Below are 16,421 nucleotides of genomic sequence, written 5' to 3' on the forward strand. Positions count from 1 at the left end.
CTTGTCAAGGTGTTTCTTAGTTCAGTGGATTCAAGCCACAGGAACTGTTAAGGAGTGTCCAAACGGAGCAGAATCTGGTCATTATTTTTCCAAAACTTCTTTTCTGATTTCATTTTGGCTTAGTTCAATAAATAATTTAGACTTTGATGCTGCAGCTACATTTTATATTACTTGTAAATGGCATAGATATTTGACATATAGATATAATATGGAAAATACCTAGACTGACTTCTACTCTGTGCGTGTGTGTACGAGAAAGAGAGAGAGAGAGAGAGAGAGAGAGAGAGAGAGAGAGAGAGAGAGAGAGAGAGATGTAGGCTACTTAGTTTTCTGACTGCATCTACTCCCCAAAGCCTAAAACACACATATGAGAGAAGCAAATGGGAAAAGCATAGCCTGCTTTTCTCCATTCCTGGATACTCAGTAAGATGTCCTAATAAAAAGCCCCCCAAAAGTTACAAATTTCTTCGAACTTTATTGATACACTGCACAATCACAACCATCTCGTATTCATCCTGAATTAGAAAAGGTTACAACTACAATGTAACATGCACAAAATTCAGGTAGTATATTCACCCTTAATACAATTATTGACAGAAATCAAGTCTTCATTGATTTTTGAAGGAAAAAATAAGAAAGAAAATAAAAGAAAAAGAACTCTAGAAGGTATTCTCTTGTATCATGTGATCATTTTTTAAAGCATTTGAACATAGATTTGTTTTAAGGATAATTGTGAGAATGGGCACACCCATCGTCTGACACAGGTATAACGGCACCATTGATAAGTCATATTTTTTTTTAATCTAGAGGACTCTGAAATTGACATACATTTTCGTACACCCACACATTCCTCACAACTGCACTTTACATGTCACAAAAATTTTTGAATGATTAAAAGTGCTCCCTTTAACTAACACAAGGGCAGCAATTATTACTTATCATTGCTATTATTGATAACCTTATAAATCTGCCAATAACGTAGAATGTGGCCCTAGAAGGATAGTAGAGGGTTCACAATCTTTCTTTCTCCACTCAGTGGTGTGGAACAACTGTATGCCTTTAAAAGGGCACCATTGAAAGAAACAAAAAGGAAGCTATTTCAAAATACTGGAAATGAGGCTTAGCTGCTTACTTTGAGGAGGAAGACAATGGCGCCTAATTAAGTCCACTCCACATTCCTTTGGACTCTGAGGATCCTGCACCTGAAGGCTAAATTGCACTGGTTCAGCTCTGTCTTTCTGCTCCATCTTTTAATTGCAAATCTATTTCTTCCTTCATTTACTTCTCTTCTCTTAAGTAAGAAATGAGGGAAATGAGACTGGCATTTTTATTTGTTTGCTTTTAGTGATCATTAGGAGTTCTCATCATATGGTATCTTTTGAAAATTTCGCTTTCCTAGTAACACACCTGTGATGTTTTACTGCAACTGCTCAAACTTATTTGCCTTAAAATCAAAAGGGAAGCTTTAGACAGCAGAAGAGGCGATTGGGTGTAAGTTTCTAGGAATAGAGTTTGTGTGAAACAAAAGAACAAAACATTCTCACTGTTGGAGAAAAATATAAAAAAGTGAATTTGCCAACGAATTTTACGCTCCTTCCCCAATTCCAAATAGATTAAACTTTACTTTAAAAAATTTTTGAGGGGGGGATGGGAAGGGGAGGTGGGCTGGTTCCAGGTGAGGACTCAGGATCAAATTGGAAAAGATGACCGCACCCCCTATATCCCACCTCCACTTCAGCCATTACTCCCCTCCTTTTACCAGTGGGGCTTATCACATCCATGCACAACTCCGGAGGAGAAAACATTCCCTTTGGCACTGGAAGTGCCAAAAGCCGACTAGAGTTTTCCATTTACAGCCACTCCTGATGCAATGACAGCGGTAAGTTTTCTTTGAGAGTAACTGCTCACTTTGAGGTTCTCTGATCTTTTCACATAAGAGTCCTTCCAACATAAGTGGAACTTGCTAACACCTCCATGTTGAAAGCAAGTTGACTGGATCCATGCAGAAACAGGTCCTTACATTTAGCCTCAGTTGTGAAGTTTCTGAGTCCCAAAGCACACTTCCCACCCAAGTTTTGAGAAGGAACTGGCCAACCTGTGGAATGTATCAACTAGTATGAGGCACAGGTTTCAGGGGACAAAGTCTAAGGCCTCTTTCTTTCCTTCTGTTCTACCTAGCACAATCGCAGCAGAACAGCCATGTACAAAGCCCTCTGCATAACATATGTGCGTGTTTTGACCACGGCTCCCCTATATGTCCCCTCTCCCCCAATTAAAACAATGAGAAAAACTAAACACACTTGCTTACACTTGCAGATGACTGTATCAGGCACTTGACATTAAACTACCAAAAAACAAGCTTGGCCAGAGCCTTAACACTAGCACTTTCATTGGCAATTACTTTGGTGGAAATACATATTAATTGTGTTTTGGGAAGGGGGAAGATTTCAGAGTAACTACATTGCTGAATTTCTCTCGCCTAATCTCCTGCTAAGTCTTATTTGGTTTCCTTCCCATGTGGAAAGCCTATGAAGAACTATAAGTTGTTCAGATTTTGTTTATCTTCTTTTTTTGCCCCAGTCCCCATCCCTACCATTGGCACCTTGAAAAAAAATCTATCCAGCAGGCTTTATCTATCTACCCACCGTATGGGAAGTTGAAAAAACTTATGTGAGTGTGAATATTGTCTTTAGAAAGCATTTAATGTTCTATGTGCTTCAAATGCTGGGTAACTGCTACTATTCTATGGAGCCATGCCCATGAAAGTAACCCAAACAACACAGAAGCTGGAGTATGTCTAAGGCGATGAAGAGCCATTTTATTTCCTAGTGCCCAGTTTCCTTGGGTCTTATTTACTTGGTTTTCTTTATCCCAGACAGATGAGGATTGACTGTAGGATTTTTTTCCCTCTGAAACATGGCTGGAATAGGCAATCACCAGAAATGTTTCCTGGTATCCAATGGAAGAGGGCAGAAGAGAGTTCCATAATTACTCTGAGACCCAGCCTCATTATTGTGGTCCAAAGGTTCTGGTGATCTTCCAGGTCAAAGAAGGATGGGCTCGTTCCTCTAGAACAAGTCTTGGCATGAAGAACATGTATAGCTTGTCCCTGTTAAGCGCTGGGTTCTCCAAGACCATCCACTCCCCAGAGCCTCCACATTTATTTCACTCCAAAGTAACACATTTATTATCGGTAGAACACTCAAATGACACATTTAATTCCCATACAATGTCTGACACTAACCCGACTCCAGGTGCTGAATGTGATGACAGATCTGAAACATTGATGTCGGACCTTTAACTCTGACTTTGCGTCTGCTCATGATTGTCCCTGGAACTTGGAATCAATACACTGCTTTTGGCACATCATTTATGTTCCCAGAATCTGGCTCCTGGCAGCTCACTAGGAAATGCAGATGTCTGTTTACAGCTGGCAAATGTAATATTAATTCCACTCGTACTAGCTCCAACTCTTATGAAAGCGCCTAGCTTTTTGTATGCCAAGACTACCTACCTTTGTATTTTTGTGTCTATTTATGCATGTAAAATATATCTAAGTATATATCCCCCCACTGTGTATGTCATGTTCATGTGCCGTTATGGACAACACAAAGAGGCCATTTATATTGGAGGAAGAAGATCAATTAAGCATTGAGGGAATGGAGCTCTATAAAGCTCATATTTATTTAGACTGTGGACCTGAAAGTTTTCCAACTGAGGCAGGGCAGGTCTGTGAAACAGTCACTGTGATGCTTCTTTGTCCTCCTCTCAGTAGGTCAGTCCTTGTGGCACAGGTAAAGAGCGGCATAACTTTGCATGGTTTTCAATGCCATTCTTTTGGATTATAGGCACCCTTGCTGGCTGAGTCCTTCTTGTCCCAGGAGATGATGCAGAAAAGTCCGGTCAGCTCTTGTTTGCTGCATCTGCTTTGAACATGGAACACTGAGGACATTCTTCCCCAAAGCCACTGGAGAAGCAGCCTGTATCAGAGGAAATTGTGTGTCATTTACACGTTCCCCTCCTGTTTGCAGTGTTGTGTTAATCAAGTGCTTGGAAATTAAGTCAGTTGCTCAAGTGCCCTCAGCTCAGAAGAGCTTCCTGAAACAAATACCAGAGTTGTCAACACACCCGCCATGTAATTGGCTTCCATCAGCTTTTTACTGGATAGTTTTCAAACAGATTAAACCAAAACTGGAGCAGGGAGGAGACAATAGCTGAAGTCATTGCACTCAGACAGGTGGACTGCTCCTTTCACACTGCAGGGACAGATGTGTGTTTTCTCTCTGCATCCTTGCTATTAAGAAAAACCAGCCATGGAGTAAGTCCCATAGGTTCCTGACATACACTTTCTGGAAAGACTGAGAAAAACATGAAAGTTGCCACCTTGGTCCCTCAAGTGTGAAAGGGAAAAAAACCCACAGTATTGATCAAGGCTTTTCCAGGGCTGATATGCTTCCCAAGAAGATGCTTTTGGAAACACAGTCTCTTCTGGAAATAGTGAGTGACTGATCCTTAGATTGTTACTTTGGTCCATCTGTTAATAGCATCTACTTTGGATGGATAGGATACCACATTCCAAAGAGTCCTTGACATATTGCTTTTCTATGTTGTTAGCTTGTGAGACCATTGGCTTTCATTAGAAAGTTGATAGGTATTTTTGAAGATGCCAATGTCTGCTGAAGGTAAAATAGAAATGAATACAATGGAATGGATGTAATATGATTAGAAATTAATATGGTGATGAATTGATAGTGAGTAGTAGGGAAAGAAATAGAAAGAAGTGTTAGATAATTACACTGATAGATTGATAAATGGAGTAAATAGATTGCCACAGAGGAAGATGGGTGGGTAGATAATTGGAGGGAGAGATAAATCAAACAATTGAGTAGATGGATAATTGTATGATTACTTCAATAGCTTGATAAACCCTAAATATTCAGCCATCTATGGATCACTTTTTTTTTTTTATGAGTTAGACAACATTTTTAAAACAGAAGTACTATCCTCGAAATGCTTCCCCCTTTTTTGGTCAACTGACTTCTAAACTTCTACTTTTGGGTTGTGTGCAGAGCCCCAAACTTCTAATCCCTATAGCTGATGGAGAAAGCAAATAGGGCAGAGCGGCTAGAGAAGGAAACAAGAAAAAAAAAATATATATATATATAAATATATATATATGTTGGATATGGGTATATTGAGATACCTTCCCAGAAAGAAAGGATGTGAACCCGAATGAATTAGATAATAATAAGCATGGAGGGAGGGATATGTACATTATAATAAGGAAAATGGCCCAAAGCTTAAAAGACACAGATAATGACACTTGAATATAACTGTTGCTGTGCACTACATTATAAGTCAAGTTGTGTCTTCAGGGTGTTTATCATGAGGCACGTTTTTGCCCAAATGGAGCTTATGGTTTGGTGTGTGTGTTGGCGGGGAGGAGGGCTGGGGGGGAGAGGTTGGTAGTGTTGATAATGGGGAGAGGAGCAGAGGAAAGGGAAGGGCCAAGGTAGCAGGGACAGATTCCATTTTTGGACACACCGATGAATGATTATCCTACACATGGTAGAACCCTGCCCACCCCACCTCCCAACCCCACTCATTCAAACTGGAGGAAAAAAATCAAATAAATCAACCCCCCCCAAAAAAATCAAGAAGAAGAACAGAAACAAACAAACAAACAAAAAGCCCAAACTGGTTTGCCCTCCGCAGTGTAGATTAAAGTCTGTGATATGGAGAAGCAGGCGTTGCTCAGAGGACCTATGATTTCTTATCAAAACTTGATGAAGAAGTGGGCAAAGAGGGTCCCTGATAGCCAGAGACAAGCCAGTGCTCTAGAAGCCGAGTTTACACCATCAATGACTGCTCCAGGCCCTGTGTGGGGAAAGAGAGACAGATCCATTAGCATGCACCCAAAGGGTACCATACTTATTCTCTGACAAGCATATATAAAGACATGCTTCTCAATGAGCATTCCCCCATCTCCCACATCCCACCATCGATCCTTCCAAATCTGGACAAATGGAAAACACCCATTCGGAGTATTAAAAACCCAAAAGGGTGACTCATGGAGTCACCTTACCCACGATAGCCTGCTCTCAAAGACCGGGGTTTAAAAAATAAAAGAGGTAGACGGAGGCATTGGCATTCATTTAGGCCTGTGGGCTAAAAAGGGAGGGCAGCAGACAGGGCAAAGTGGTATGGCAGGACCTGACTGTCACTTCATAAGCAGTTCCTCTAACTGTGGCGATGGTGTCCAGGACAGACAGGGATAGGAGGGGGAGGGCAGGCATGGGGCAGGGAGACAGTCCATAGTGGTGAGAAGCAGGTAGGGGGAAGAAAGAGAAAGGAATGGTAACATTTTATGAGCAACAGGGGATTCTAGGTGTGGTGTGGCCAACTTTTCATCCTGTGTAACTGAGGTATCGTGGAGGCTTCTCCCGAGATAACTGAGGAAGAATCGACAATTATACTGGAGAGTTTTAAAGACCCTGATTGGCTTTGTTGCAGCAGTCAACAGTGCCTCTCTGAAGGCCACAGAGAAGACTCTGTATTCTGTCCAAATTGACACCTAATGGTGTGGCCTGATGGAGTTCTCCCTTTACCCTTTCTTCTGGTCTCTCTGGCCCTCTCCCATGCCCTAGGGAGTCACACATGCTCATTGTAAAACAAGACCATCGAGTCACAAGTGTTGCTCCTCTCACTTCACCTGCCACCCTCAAGAAGACAAATCTCATGAGGTGAGATGTCCTAGCCTGTTCTAAGGACCCAGGGCGAGTGCATCAGGGTTGAATTTGGCTCTGCATTCCTCCATCACCTTTATTTGCAAGCCATAAGAATTTGGAGTCACAAGCAAGACCAGCAGCTAGCAAGTAGAGGGTACTTCAGGGAACGTGGCATCAAGTGTAAGACAGGGGGTGAGAAGCCACCAAGAGGCATTCCTGTAGAGCCAGCGACAAAGAAAAGGAGTTGCAGACAAGACAAGCATGCCTCTTTCGCCTTCTCAAGCCTGGACTTCCTTTGCTTTTAGACACAAATTGGCTTATTGGAAATAACATGATTACTTGAAGAAGCATGGTTAGGGCAGGGTCTCCTCAAGACAGAACCGTCGTCATTTGGCTTGCTTGTCAGTGTGATGGTGTGGATCCCTGCCTTTCCTAGGAAGACACTGACGCTAACACTTTGCTTGGGGAAGTATAGGCCTCTCACTTCAGCAGTGAGCACGTAACAGTTCCAAGTCCAGGAATTTCCACATGGATATCTATTCTTCCTCTGATTTCCAATGTACACAATTCTCCTATTGACTAAAAATGCAAATTTACTTGCTGGCTTGAGAGTCTGGCTCACACTGTTCTGCATTTTTGTTATAGAGTATTCACAGACAAGGGCAGGATCCAGGCACAAGCCAGTGCTATCAACCCCATGAAGGCTCCATACATATTTATGAAAAGTAGCCTGACTCTGGGGCCTCCATCAGTCAAGACATATATCTTAAGGAACCGTACTGGCCTACAGAATGTACTGAGTTGAAAAATGCCCAAGTTGGAGCGCAAGGTAATTCTCTATATTATCTTCTTCAAAAGATAAATGATGTGGATGTTTTAATGAGTTTATAAAGAAATGAGCAATGCAGACTTGTAAGACACACATATTTCTTAAAAGTATTTATCCATCTCTATCGATAGAGAGAGAGATCTAGATATATAGATGATAGGTAGATACTTTTACAGAGACATTTATGTCTAACAAATCTGCATTGATCATTTCTTTATAAACTCATTAAAACACCTAAATCATTTATCTCTTGAAGAAGATAGACACAAAAAGAGAGAAGACATACACTAAACTAAGTATGTGTGTGTCTAATCCATGATTCATATTAACTTAAGAAACAATTGAAGGCCTAATAATCTCCACTCTAGAGACACAGAGATGATTAGTGTAGGAATCACTTTATTCCATGTTCCACCAGTGTATTTAAGCATTTCTTTGGATGTCATGACACCAGCAAAAGGTTGGATATAGCTAAAACAAAGCAGGAAAAAGCAGTATACGAGGAAGGCAAGGCATGAAGGGTGAGGTACAGAGAGAGAAGGAGGCAGAATCATAAAGAGAAATGAGCGTTTCTGGTGGTGTGTGGCAGGCGCAATAAGAAGTTCATTACTGATCAGGCAGGGGGTTTATAGGCACAGTTAAACTTCAGTTGAGTGTTCCATAGAGTGCAAACCGTGAGGGGACTCAGCAGACATAAAGGCTGCTCTGCTCGCTTAGGATGATGATGGTAACATGTATTTACACTGTGCTCTCTACGTGGCAAGTGTGATTCTAAATGTCATACATTTATTAACTCATTTAATCTTCACAAAATGCTGTGAGCGATGTACTACTGGCATTCCCGTTTTATAAAAGGAGAAACTAAAGAACAGAGCGGTTAAGTGCTTTGCTATGGTCACCCAGTATATACGCAGGGCGAGATTAGAACTGAGTCACTCTGGCTGTAGAGTCTGTAGCCTGGATTGTTACCACTTGACTTCCTTTCCGTGCATAATGACTCTTTGTGCATGTTTCCCAAGGACCACAGCACACGTAGCGAGAGGAGTAACTGGCTAGGAATCCGGAGACTCCATTTCTCTATGTGATTCTGCTGCTCCTTAGCTCACTGGCATCCCCTCTCTGCCTTGGTTCTGCCATCTACAAAAGGAGAGGATGTTGGGATTGATGACCTCTAAGGCTCTTCTCCTATTAGCATTTTGAGTTATTGTATGAATGGAAACTCTACATCTGGTACCAGAAGGGACAGCTGCCGAGCAGCCAGATGGCCCTTTCCAGTTGGTACAAAACCATCACCACTCTGGATTTACACCTCAGCATGCCATCTCCTAAGAGAGCAAGAGGGCGCCAAACAGTCCTGGGCTACCAGATTTCTTTTTCTGTGGTCATGCTTTCTATGAAGCTTCAAGGAGCTTTATTCTTTAGCCAGTATGAAGAGCCTTGCTTTACTCTATCAGACAATATGGCAATTTAATGCCAAAATGCCTTTAGTCAGTCAATCTATGAGCACTGGCTGAGCTAATCTGACCAATGAGTTAATCTAACCCAATATAATAGAGATTAAAATTAGCATCGCTTTCTTCGTATGGATCCTTCGTATGAGATTTGGCAGCTGGGCTAAATGCCAGGACAGCAAGGGACCTAGAGCAGGGCCCTTGGATTTTGTTCAGTGCAGGAAGTGAGGCACACATCCGTGTACCATTCTCTAGGTTGGAGGAATGTGAGATAAAAGCCATCAGCTACGAACTGATTTTTAATTACATCACGGCAGTAACCCTGATTCTACTCTGAAGGAGGAAGAGAAACCATTTAGTTTGTGTCTCTCCCTTAGGATTTCTGTATGGTAAGGCCACTCACCTGACTGGTCACATGCTTCTTTGGGCTTTAATATAGATTACGACTGTTCAGCTAATTGGTGTGGTTCCATGAACGCTTGGGGTTCACTTTTGCTCCCTTAGGCTTTTGCAAATGTTAGCTCAATGACTCTGGGAAGGGAAGGGCATGCTGATGGAGGAACACTTGCCCTGACCTGAGCAGTGGCAGTACTAAGGCTTGAACGCACATCCTCAGATGTCAGGTTGACTATGGTTTTCCTGTACCTTGATTCATTCAGGTAACAACAGGTATATTAACTTCTCCAAGTACTTGGTACCCAAAATAGTACTAGCTTTAAGTTCAATAAACATGGTCAGGAATTCAGGTGGTGCTTTCCTCCTCCTCCTCCCCTTACTTTTCCTCCTCCTCTTCCTTCTTGGTGGAAATAGGGAGAAAGTTAGTTATCTCAAACTTAGAATCCAGAATTTGGAAACAGGAAGTGAATTTTCAATGTGTGTGTTCTACTGCAGAAAACTAACCCTGAAATGCATCTGGATGGGGGACAAGGGTGCGAAGGAAAGATGGGACCAAATGTCTAAGGAGCTGTGTCCCTGAATGAACAGGTAGAATAGATGTCTTCTGTGAACCTTAGGAAAGATTTTGGATGCATCTGAACCCCTTGGCTTGGCCCTCTTGTCTTTGCAGCCCTAAACACCCTTTGGGGGAAAGTCACCAACTACTGTTAAAGTGCACTAATCCTGGCAACTTTGGAATCAGACCAGCATGGGTTTAAATCCTGACTCTGTGGCATGCCAGCTATATGGTCTCATACAATGTATTTTCAGTTCTCTTACTGAAAATAGAGGTAATACTACTGAGTTTACAGGGTAAAGAGTCAGACTGATTAGTACAGTACGTGGTACAATGTAGTCATGTGATCATGGTAACCACCACTGTGTAACTTCCACACCTCCCACCTTCCACTTCTTAGTTGAAGCTAATATTGGCTTATTTCAATCTTTCCCAAATCTTTTGAACCTGAGGTGAGGTTTTGCTAGTGACAGAGTGAGGAGGTGAGATCATGAGATAGGGGGTTTGTTTCTGAGAGAGGCTATTGTCCATGAGGTAAGCTTGGGAAGACAGGGGACGTTGAGCAGAGTGATGGAGACATCCAAAGCTAGGCTCCATGCAAGGTCCAAGGGCAAAGCACTGGTCTTGCAAGGGTAAGGGTCCCCTTGCTAGCCTCAGAAAGCCACTGCCCTTCTCTCAGCAAGTATTGATTGGGAAGCTTCTGTGGGACCATCTCTGTTTTCAGAAAGGCAGACACAATCTCTGCTTTCACAGAGCTTCTATTTTGATAGCACCTGGAACAGCATTTCTTCTAGTCTAAATCAGTCAACAAACGACGGAAAGGAGGAAGGAAGGAAGGAAGGAAGGAAGGAAGGAAGGAAGGAAGGAAGGAAGGAAAGGAGGAAAGAAGGAAAGAAGGGAGGAATGAAGGAAGAAGGATGGAAGGGAGGGAGGGAGGGAAGGAGGAAGAGAGGAAGGGAAGGAAGGAAAGAAAATTTTTAAAAGCCCCCAGATTCTGAGAAGAAAGCCATTTGGAACAAAGAATCAGCATCCCTTTCATCTCAGGAACACCCTTCTTGTTGGAGTCCTTGGAGAATTAAATACAATAGTCAGAGAGGACTGAATTTGAATTCTGGCTCTGAGACTCACTAGCAGGATGACTTTGGACAAGACAGTAGACTTCTCTGAAACAGTTGCTTTTTCTGTTTTGTGTTTTGTTTTTCTCTTTAATGTGTAAAATGGGGAGGGGTAGTTTCATCTCTTACAGAGTTGCTTTGAGGATTAGATAAGATGATATGTAAGATCACTGAGTAGAAGGAAAGGATGGGTAAATATGAGGTGAATTAGAAGCAAGACAATAACTGCTGATCCTTAAAATAGGATCTTTTGTGGGGATCCTGCTTTAAATAGAGACCCTGTGGAATAGGAGGCTCTCAAGGACGAGTGCCAGACACCAGCTGAAAGCAAAGGTGGCTATGACGAGCAAGCAAGTGACCTGCTCACTCCTTAAAAGCCCTGAAGTGGCTACCACCCACCGGTGACAGCTTCCTAAGGAAGCAGTGTATTTAGAGATCCCACTCTCTCTCTGGGCAATTGCCACATTTAAGGAAGTTAACAGTGACTCAGTGCAATTAGAATGGCTGGTACAAATATCAGGTTTAATCAAATATTTGTCAGGGATAAATTGGAAGTGAGAACTTGTATTTTTGCCCTTTCCTTTGATCCGGTCCCTTCTCCACCCTTTCAGTGCTACACAGTGTTTCCTTCATGCCTGAAGTGGAGCGTCCCTCGGACTAAATCTGAAATGATGATGCAAAGCCACAAAACAAACTGTGAATGACAACTACGACAACAACAAAATACCTTGGGGACAGATATGCAGACTAAAAATACTTTAGTCTTCAGTATATAGAAAGAAGAGAGAGATCAAGAGATAAATTCCAGAAATGGTAAATGGCATGCAGGTCAATTGGTGTGTGCACTCCGGGCCAGAGGGAAGATTTATGGCCAGATGTGAAGCTCAGCAGGGTTAAGAGAAAGAAATAAGAAACAAACAAATAAATAAAATAAAGTCCACTGTGGAGAGGCTACTTACTTTGCTAAATTAAATATACTAAACATTAGATTTTTAAGAAACAAATTTGATTAAGGGCTTAACCCAGAAGCAGTCTGCAGGCCTAGCTACCCTGGAAGTGAGGCTATGTTGCTGCATCCAAGGGGTGGGGACTCACCCTCGGAGGGGAGCAGGTGTCAAAAATCAAAGTCCCCAAGCCTGGCCCAAAGCTCCCCCAAAATACATTTTAGCTCCCTGATGAGCTCCTGCCTCGCAAGAGATTCAAAGTTTAAAAATGGCAACGACGGTATTGAAATGTGTCACGGTTTTCCCTTTCCGTGATCGCCATGAAAATATGGCATGGTTCCTCGGCAACATTAGAGCGCATCGCTGTCATTCTACTAAAATAGCACGTGGTAGGGTAATCACATTAAAAAAGAAAAGAAAGAGAAACCCCACAGGCGAGTTGAACTTGGTGATGGCACAGTGAGATCAATGAAGTATCTGGAGTGTGAGAAGATACAGTTTTGTTCTGGAATTTGGATAGGTTTATAAGTATGAATATGAACTATGTGACCTTCCTAATGAGGAACCAAAAGGATAATGATGTTCTTGGTGATTAAAAGAGGAGCAAGGAAATCTAATTAGAGGGTGCACGCGTTCACACTTGTTGGTGAAACATAAACCTATTTTCAGCAGGGCTGGCTGATGAAGGCGCTTCATTCCCCTTCAAAGGGAACTTTTCCTCCATTGTCTTTAATTACAGTGGAAAACATGGTCCTGTGTTGTTTTACAAGGAAGATTAACTGGGCTTTGCAGCGCGAAGACTTGTGAATAAAGAGGCCAAAAAAGGCAGCCATCTTTGTTTTGTTCTCTTCAACACTCCCTGTTTTGTATTTACCGCAAAGACAAAAGCTGAAGAAGTTAATAGCAGAAGTTAATTCAAATCTGTCAGCTCATCACAAACTTGAAGGAGACAAGACTTTGGTCTATGCCGAACCACAAGCTCTTGTGTGTGCTGACATCAGCATACCCTGAACGCTCAGTGTTACATTCTCAATGCTTAGACTAATAGCCAGATGTCAATGATTCAGATAGAAGAGGGTGGAGTGCGAGGGAACAACAAGGAACCTCATCAGGAATGAAATGTGAAATGTCTGCATTTTTTTTTTCTAATATGTTGACATTTTGCAGGTTGGGGAAAATACAAATGATTACGCTGCTGTCATCAGCCAAAAGCAATGGTATTTCTCTCTGACTCATTCCCTCCCACCTGGATTTAAATTGTGGATTTGGAAAATAAAAATCATATACATTATCAGCAGGAAATGGACACATATGTGCAGGTTTTGATGTGTCGGCAAGAAACAATCATTTGATGAACGTCTTTCTAAACGGTGAATTGGAATGTTCGGCAGAGTCTCCCTCAGAAGAAAGACCCAGGGTGAGGGGAACCCTAAATTCCAAATAGGACATATGGAAGCTGGAATGCAAGGGAGAGCATCAGAGAAATAGCAATTTGGCTTCCCTGGGGGGAGAAGACCACAAGTCCTTTTGAGTAATTGGCTTTTCTTTGGTTATTTGCTCTGTATAAGAGCCATCCCTGATGCCCCCATTGACTGGAAATTACGTTTATTACTTTGACAGATGTTTACTGGGCAAAAACCACTGCAAGAGACAGGACTACATCCTTTAGGTGCAGAAACAAAAACAAACAAAATATAAGCTGCCCTGAAAGTCTTAAAGATGAGTGCTTCTTCAGTGGGGCTCAGAATCACTTTACGGACAGAGTAACATTGAGTAGAACCTTAAGGGATAAGTACAATTTTATCAGACAGGGAAGAGGGCAAAAGCCTCCCTCTGTGGCCCTACAGCATACTGGAGGACATAGGCTATGTCTGGGTTAGAAAGAAACATGGGATTAAGATCAGACAGACCTGGATGCAAAACCTGGTGTTGTCACTTCCTTGGGTGGTAGAATTCTTGTCTGTGGGAATTCAGTCCCACCACCTGAATTCTCTGGGCTCCAGGATCTTCTCCTTGGAAGTGGGAATGATAACAGTACCAACCTCAAAGTGTTCTTAGCTGTTTAAACCATGCCTGGCTGACACTTAATGGCTAGTGGCTTTTTCACTTGTTATATTCTACTATTCTACTGTAGCTGTCTGCGGACCTGTTTGTACAGGGTTGGGAACTGTGTAACTCAATCTGAATGGATGGAGGGATGAAAAGACCTGAGGCAGCATGGTCAGAGACCTACATGTGTCCCGGGATTGGTGTTCTGGGTCTAGCATGGTGGGTGCATAGAAGGCAGTGGGAGAACCTGGAGTATAAGGGGGTGTGAATCTCAGAGCAAGAAGAACCCCCAAGGCCATGCTTTCCTGGTAGGCAGTTTCCAGCAGGATATGAACAGGTTCATTCTGAGTTTGGGGAAAGTCACGTGGCCCCGCAGTGGCAAAGAGTTTAGAGAGGGATCACCAAACATGCAGGGATCAGTAAGAGAATATCATAACTAGTCAGGGAAGGCACACGCCCAGTGTAAGTGAGAATGGAATGGCAAGCCGGCAGTCCAGGTCTGCTTGCTAGGACTCATTGGCCACCAGGTGGAAGGGGAAGGAAGAGGAAGAAGTCAGAATGACCAGACAGATTCTAGTGAGTGTGTGTAGGTGAGAAGATAAGGTATACCATTTGAGTGAGAAGCATGCCTGAGAGAGAAAGATTGAGTTTGAGATTCCCATGGAACATTCAGGTGGGGAGAATGGTTCGTAGCTCAGAATTCGGGGAAGTGCTGGAGATACAAATTTGTCGTTACCAGACTATTGCTCAGAGGCCGTCGGTCTTCAGTGGGCAAAGGATTCCCTTGGAGGGTTTGCTTTAAAACACATTCTCAGGACCTTCCCTGGAAACTGTGCTTAAATGGGTCTGGGGAAAGACCCATGAATCTGCGTTTTTAAAGCCCCCAAAGCAAGGTCAGTGCAGACTAAGATGATGTTCTGTAAGATGCCTGAAGACATAGAAGACCCCTTCTCCTCTCACTGTGATACGCAACCTGGGCAGAATGATGGGGCCGGTGGTGAGGGGCCAGCAGCAGACTAACCCAGAAAGGTAAGAAAGTCACCACCTGGGTATATCACCAAAGCCAGGAGGGGGTGCTGGGGGCTAAAGGGAGGTCTGGAGCTGAGATTTGGCTGGGTTTTAGGAAGGTGCCAGAGCACGGCAGACTGAAGCGTGATGGTGTTAGAGGAGGAGGGGATGGGAACATGGACTCTCCCTGTCAGAGGTTTGGAGGAGAAGACAAGAGAAGATGTAGGATGGTACACAGAAGGCACGCTAAAGACAATCTTCAGACTCCTCACACCCATTCCTCAGGTCTCCCTGGAGGCACCTGGGAGAAGGTGTGCTCTTAATAAAAGAGGGGGGAAGGCCAGCAGAGACAGGAGTGTGTCAGGCTGGCGTGGGGGACAAAGACCCGGTTTTGAGGTTCTGCCTACAAGTACCAGTGGGGTGCACGGTGTTGGGCGTGTGGCCAGCAAAGGGTGGAGGCTGAGAGGAGTTGTTGGTGCTGCCTGTAGTTGAAGAAATTCCAGTCTGAAGAGCAACCTGATATGTATATTTATTCTGGAGGAATGGCCATTAGCAAAAGAAAATATAGAATCTGTCCTTATGGCTTGCAGGGGCCGCTGAGGTAGGCTTGAGTTCTGGCTGCTCTGAGGGGGGCTAAGGCATTGCCTGAGGAAAAAATCCAGAGCCCAGATGTTGTCTTAACTGGAATATTTGGCCATTCTCATTTGCAATGACAAGATTCCTATCCGTTGTCCCTACTCCTGATACTTAACTCTTAATGTAACTAATTTGTGTCGCTACGATTTCACAGATAAAATGTGAGAAATCTGTTTTTCTCTCTGCAGCACCCCCCTCCTTTCCGGCATTGTTTGCACTCTCTGTCCCTCTGCCCCGCCAGTTCCAGTAATCCAGGTGTTTATAGAGCTCATTAAGCGCATCGCACTCTCTGCGGTGCCGGATGTAATCAAGTTCAGAATCTTCACTCTGCACTCTAAGGACAGGGGGATTGCTCAGGACCCAGTGGAGGCAAAGTGGGCTGGCAAGCAGAGAGACATGAGTGGCTTCCTGGGGCGGGGGGGGCGGGGGTTGTAGAGCTGGGGCCAGCAGGCGAGGCCTGGCCATCCCTCTGCAGCACGCAGGCCTGGCAAGACTTCAAGGCGCTAAAGCTCCAGGGGGGCCTGCAAAAGGCTGCTTCCACTCAGTAAAACTTGCTGGTCCTTAGAGCAGGTTGCTTTTCCATAGAAGNCTGGCAAGACTTCAAGGCGCTAAAGCTCCAGGGGGGCCTGCAAAAGGCTGCTTCCACTCAGTAAAACTTGCTCGTCCTTAGAGCAGGTTGCTTTTCCATAGAAGAAGCATTTTTTTTTAA

At 43.4% G+C, this 16,421-nt stretch overlaps 1 protein-coding gene across 1 annotated transcript in view; it reads right to left on the minus strand.

Annotated features, from left to right (window-relative positions):
* Positions 1 to 446: 446 nt before the first annotated feature.
* The window catches only part of OPCML (opioid binding protein/cell adhesion molecule like), a 518,190-nt gene continuing 502,215 nt past the window's right edge, over positions 447 to 16,421 (minus strand). Inside the window, exon 7 of the mRNA XM_034666102.1 lies at positions 447 to 5,877. Within this exon, the coding sequence (XP_034521993.1) occupies positions 5,777 to 5,877 (101 nt within the window). The 3' untranslated portion in view covers positions 447 to 5,776. The remainder of the gene's footprint in view (positions 5,878 to 16,421) is intronic.

This window comes from Ailuropoda melanoleuca, chromosome 8 (genome assembly GCF_002007445.2).
Source record: "Ailuropoda melanoleuca isolate Jingjing chromosome 8, ASM200744v2, whole genome shotgun sequence".
NCBI lineage: Eukaryota > Metazoa > Chordata > Mammalia > Carnivora > Ursidae > Ailuropoda > Ailuropoda melanoleuca.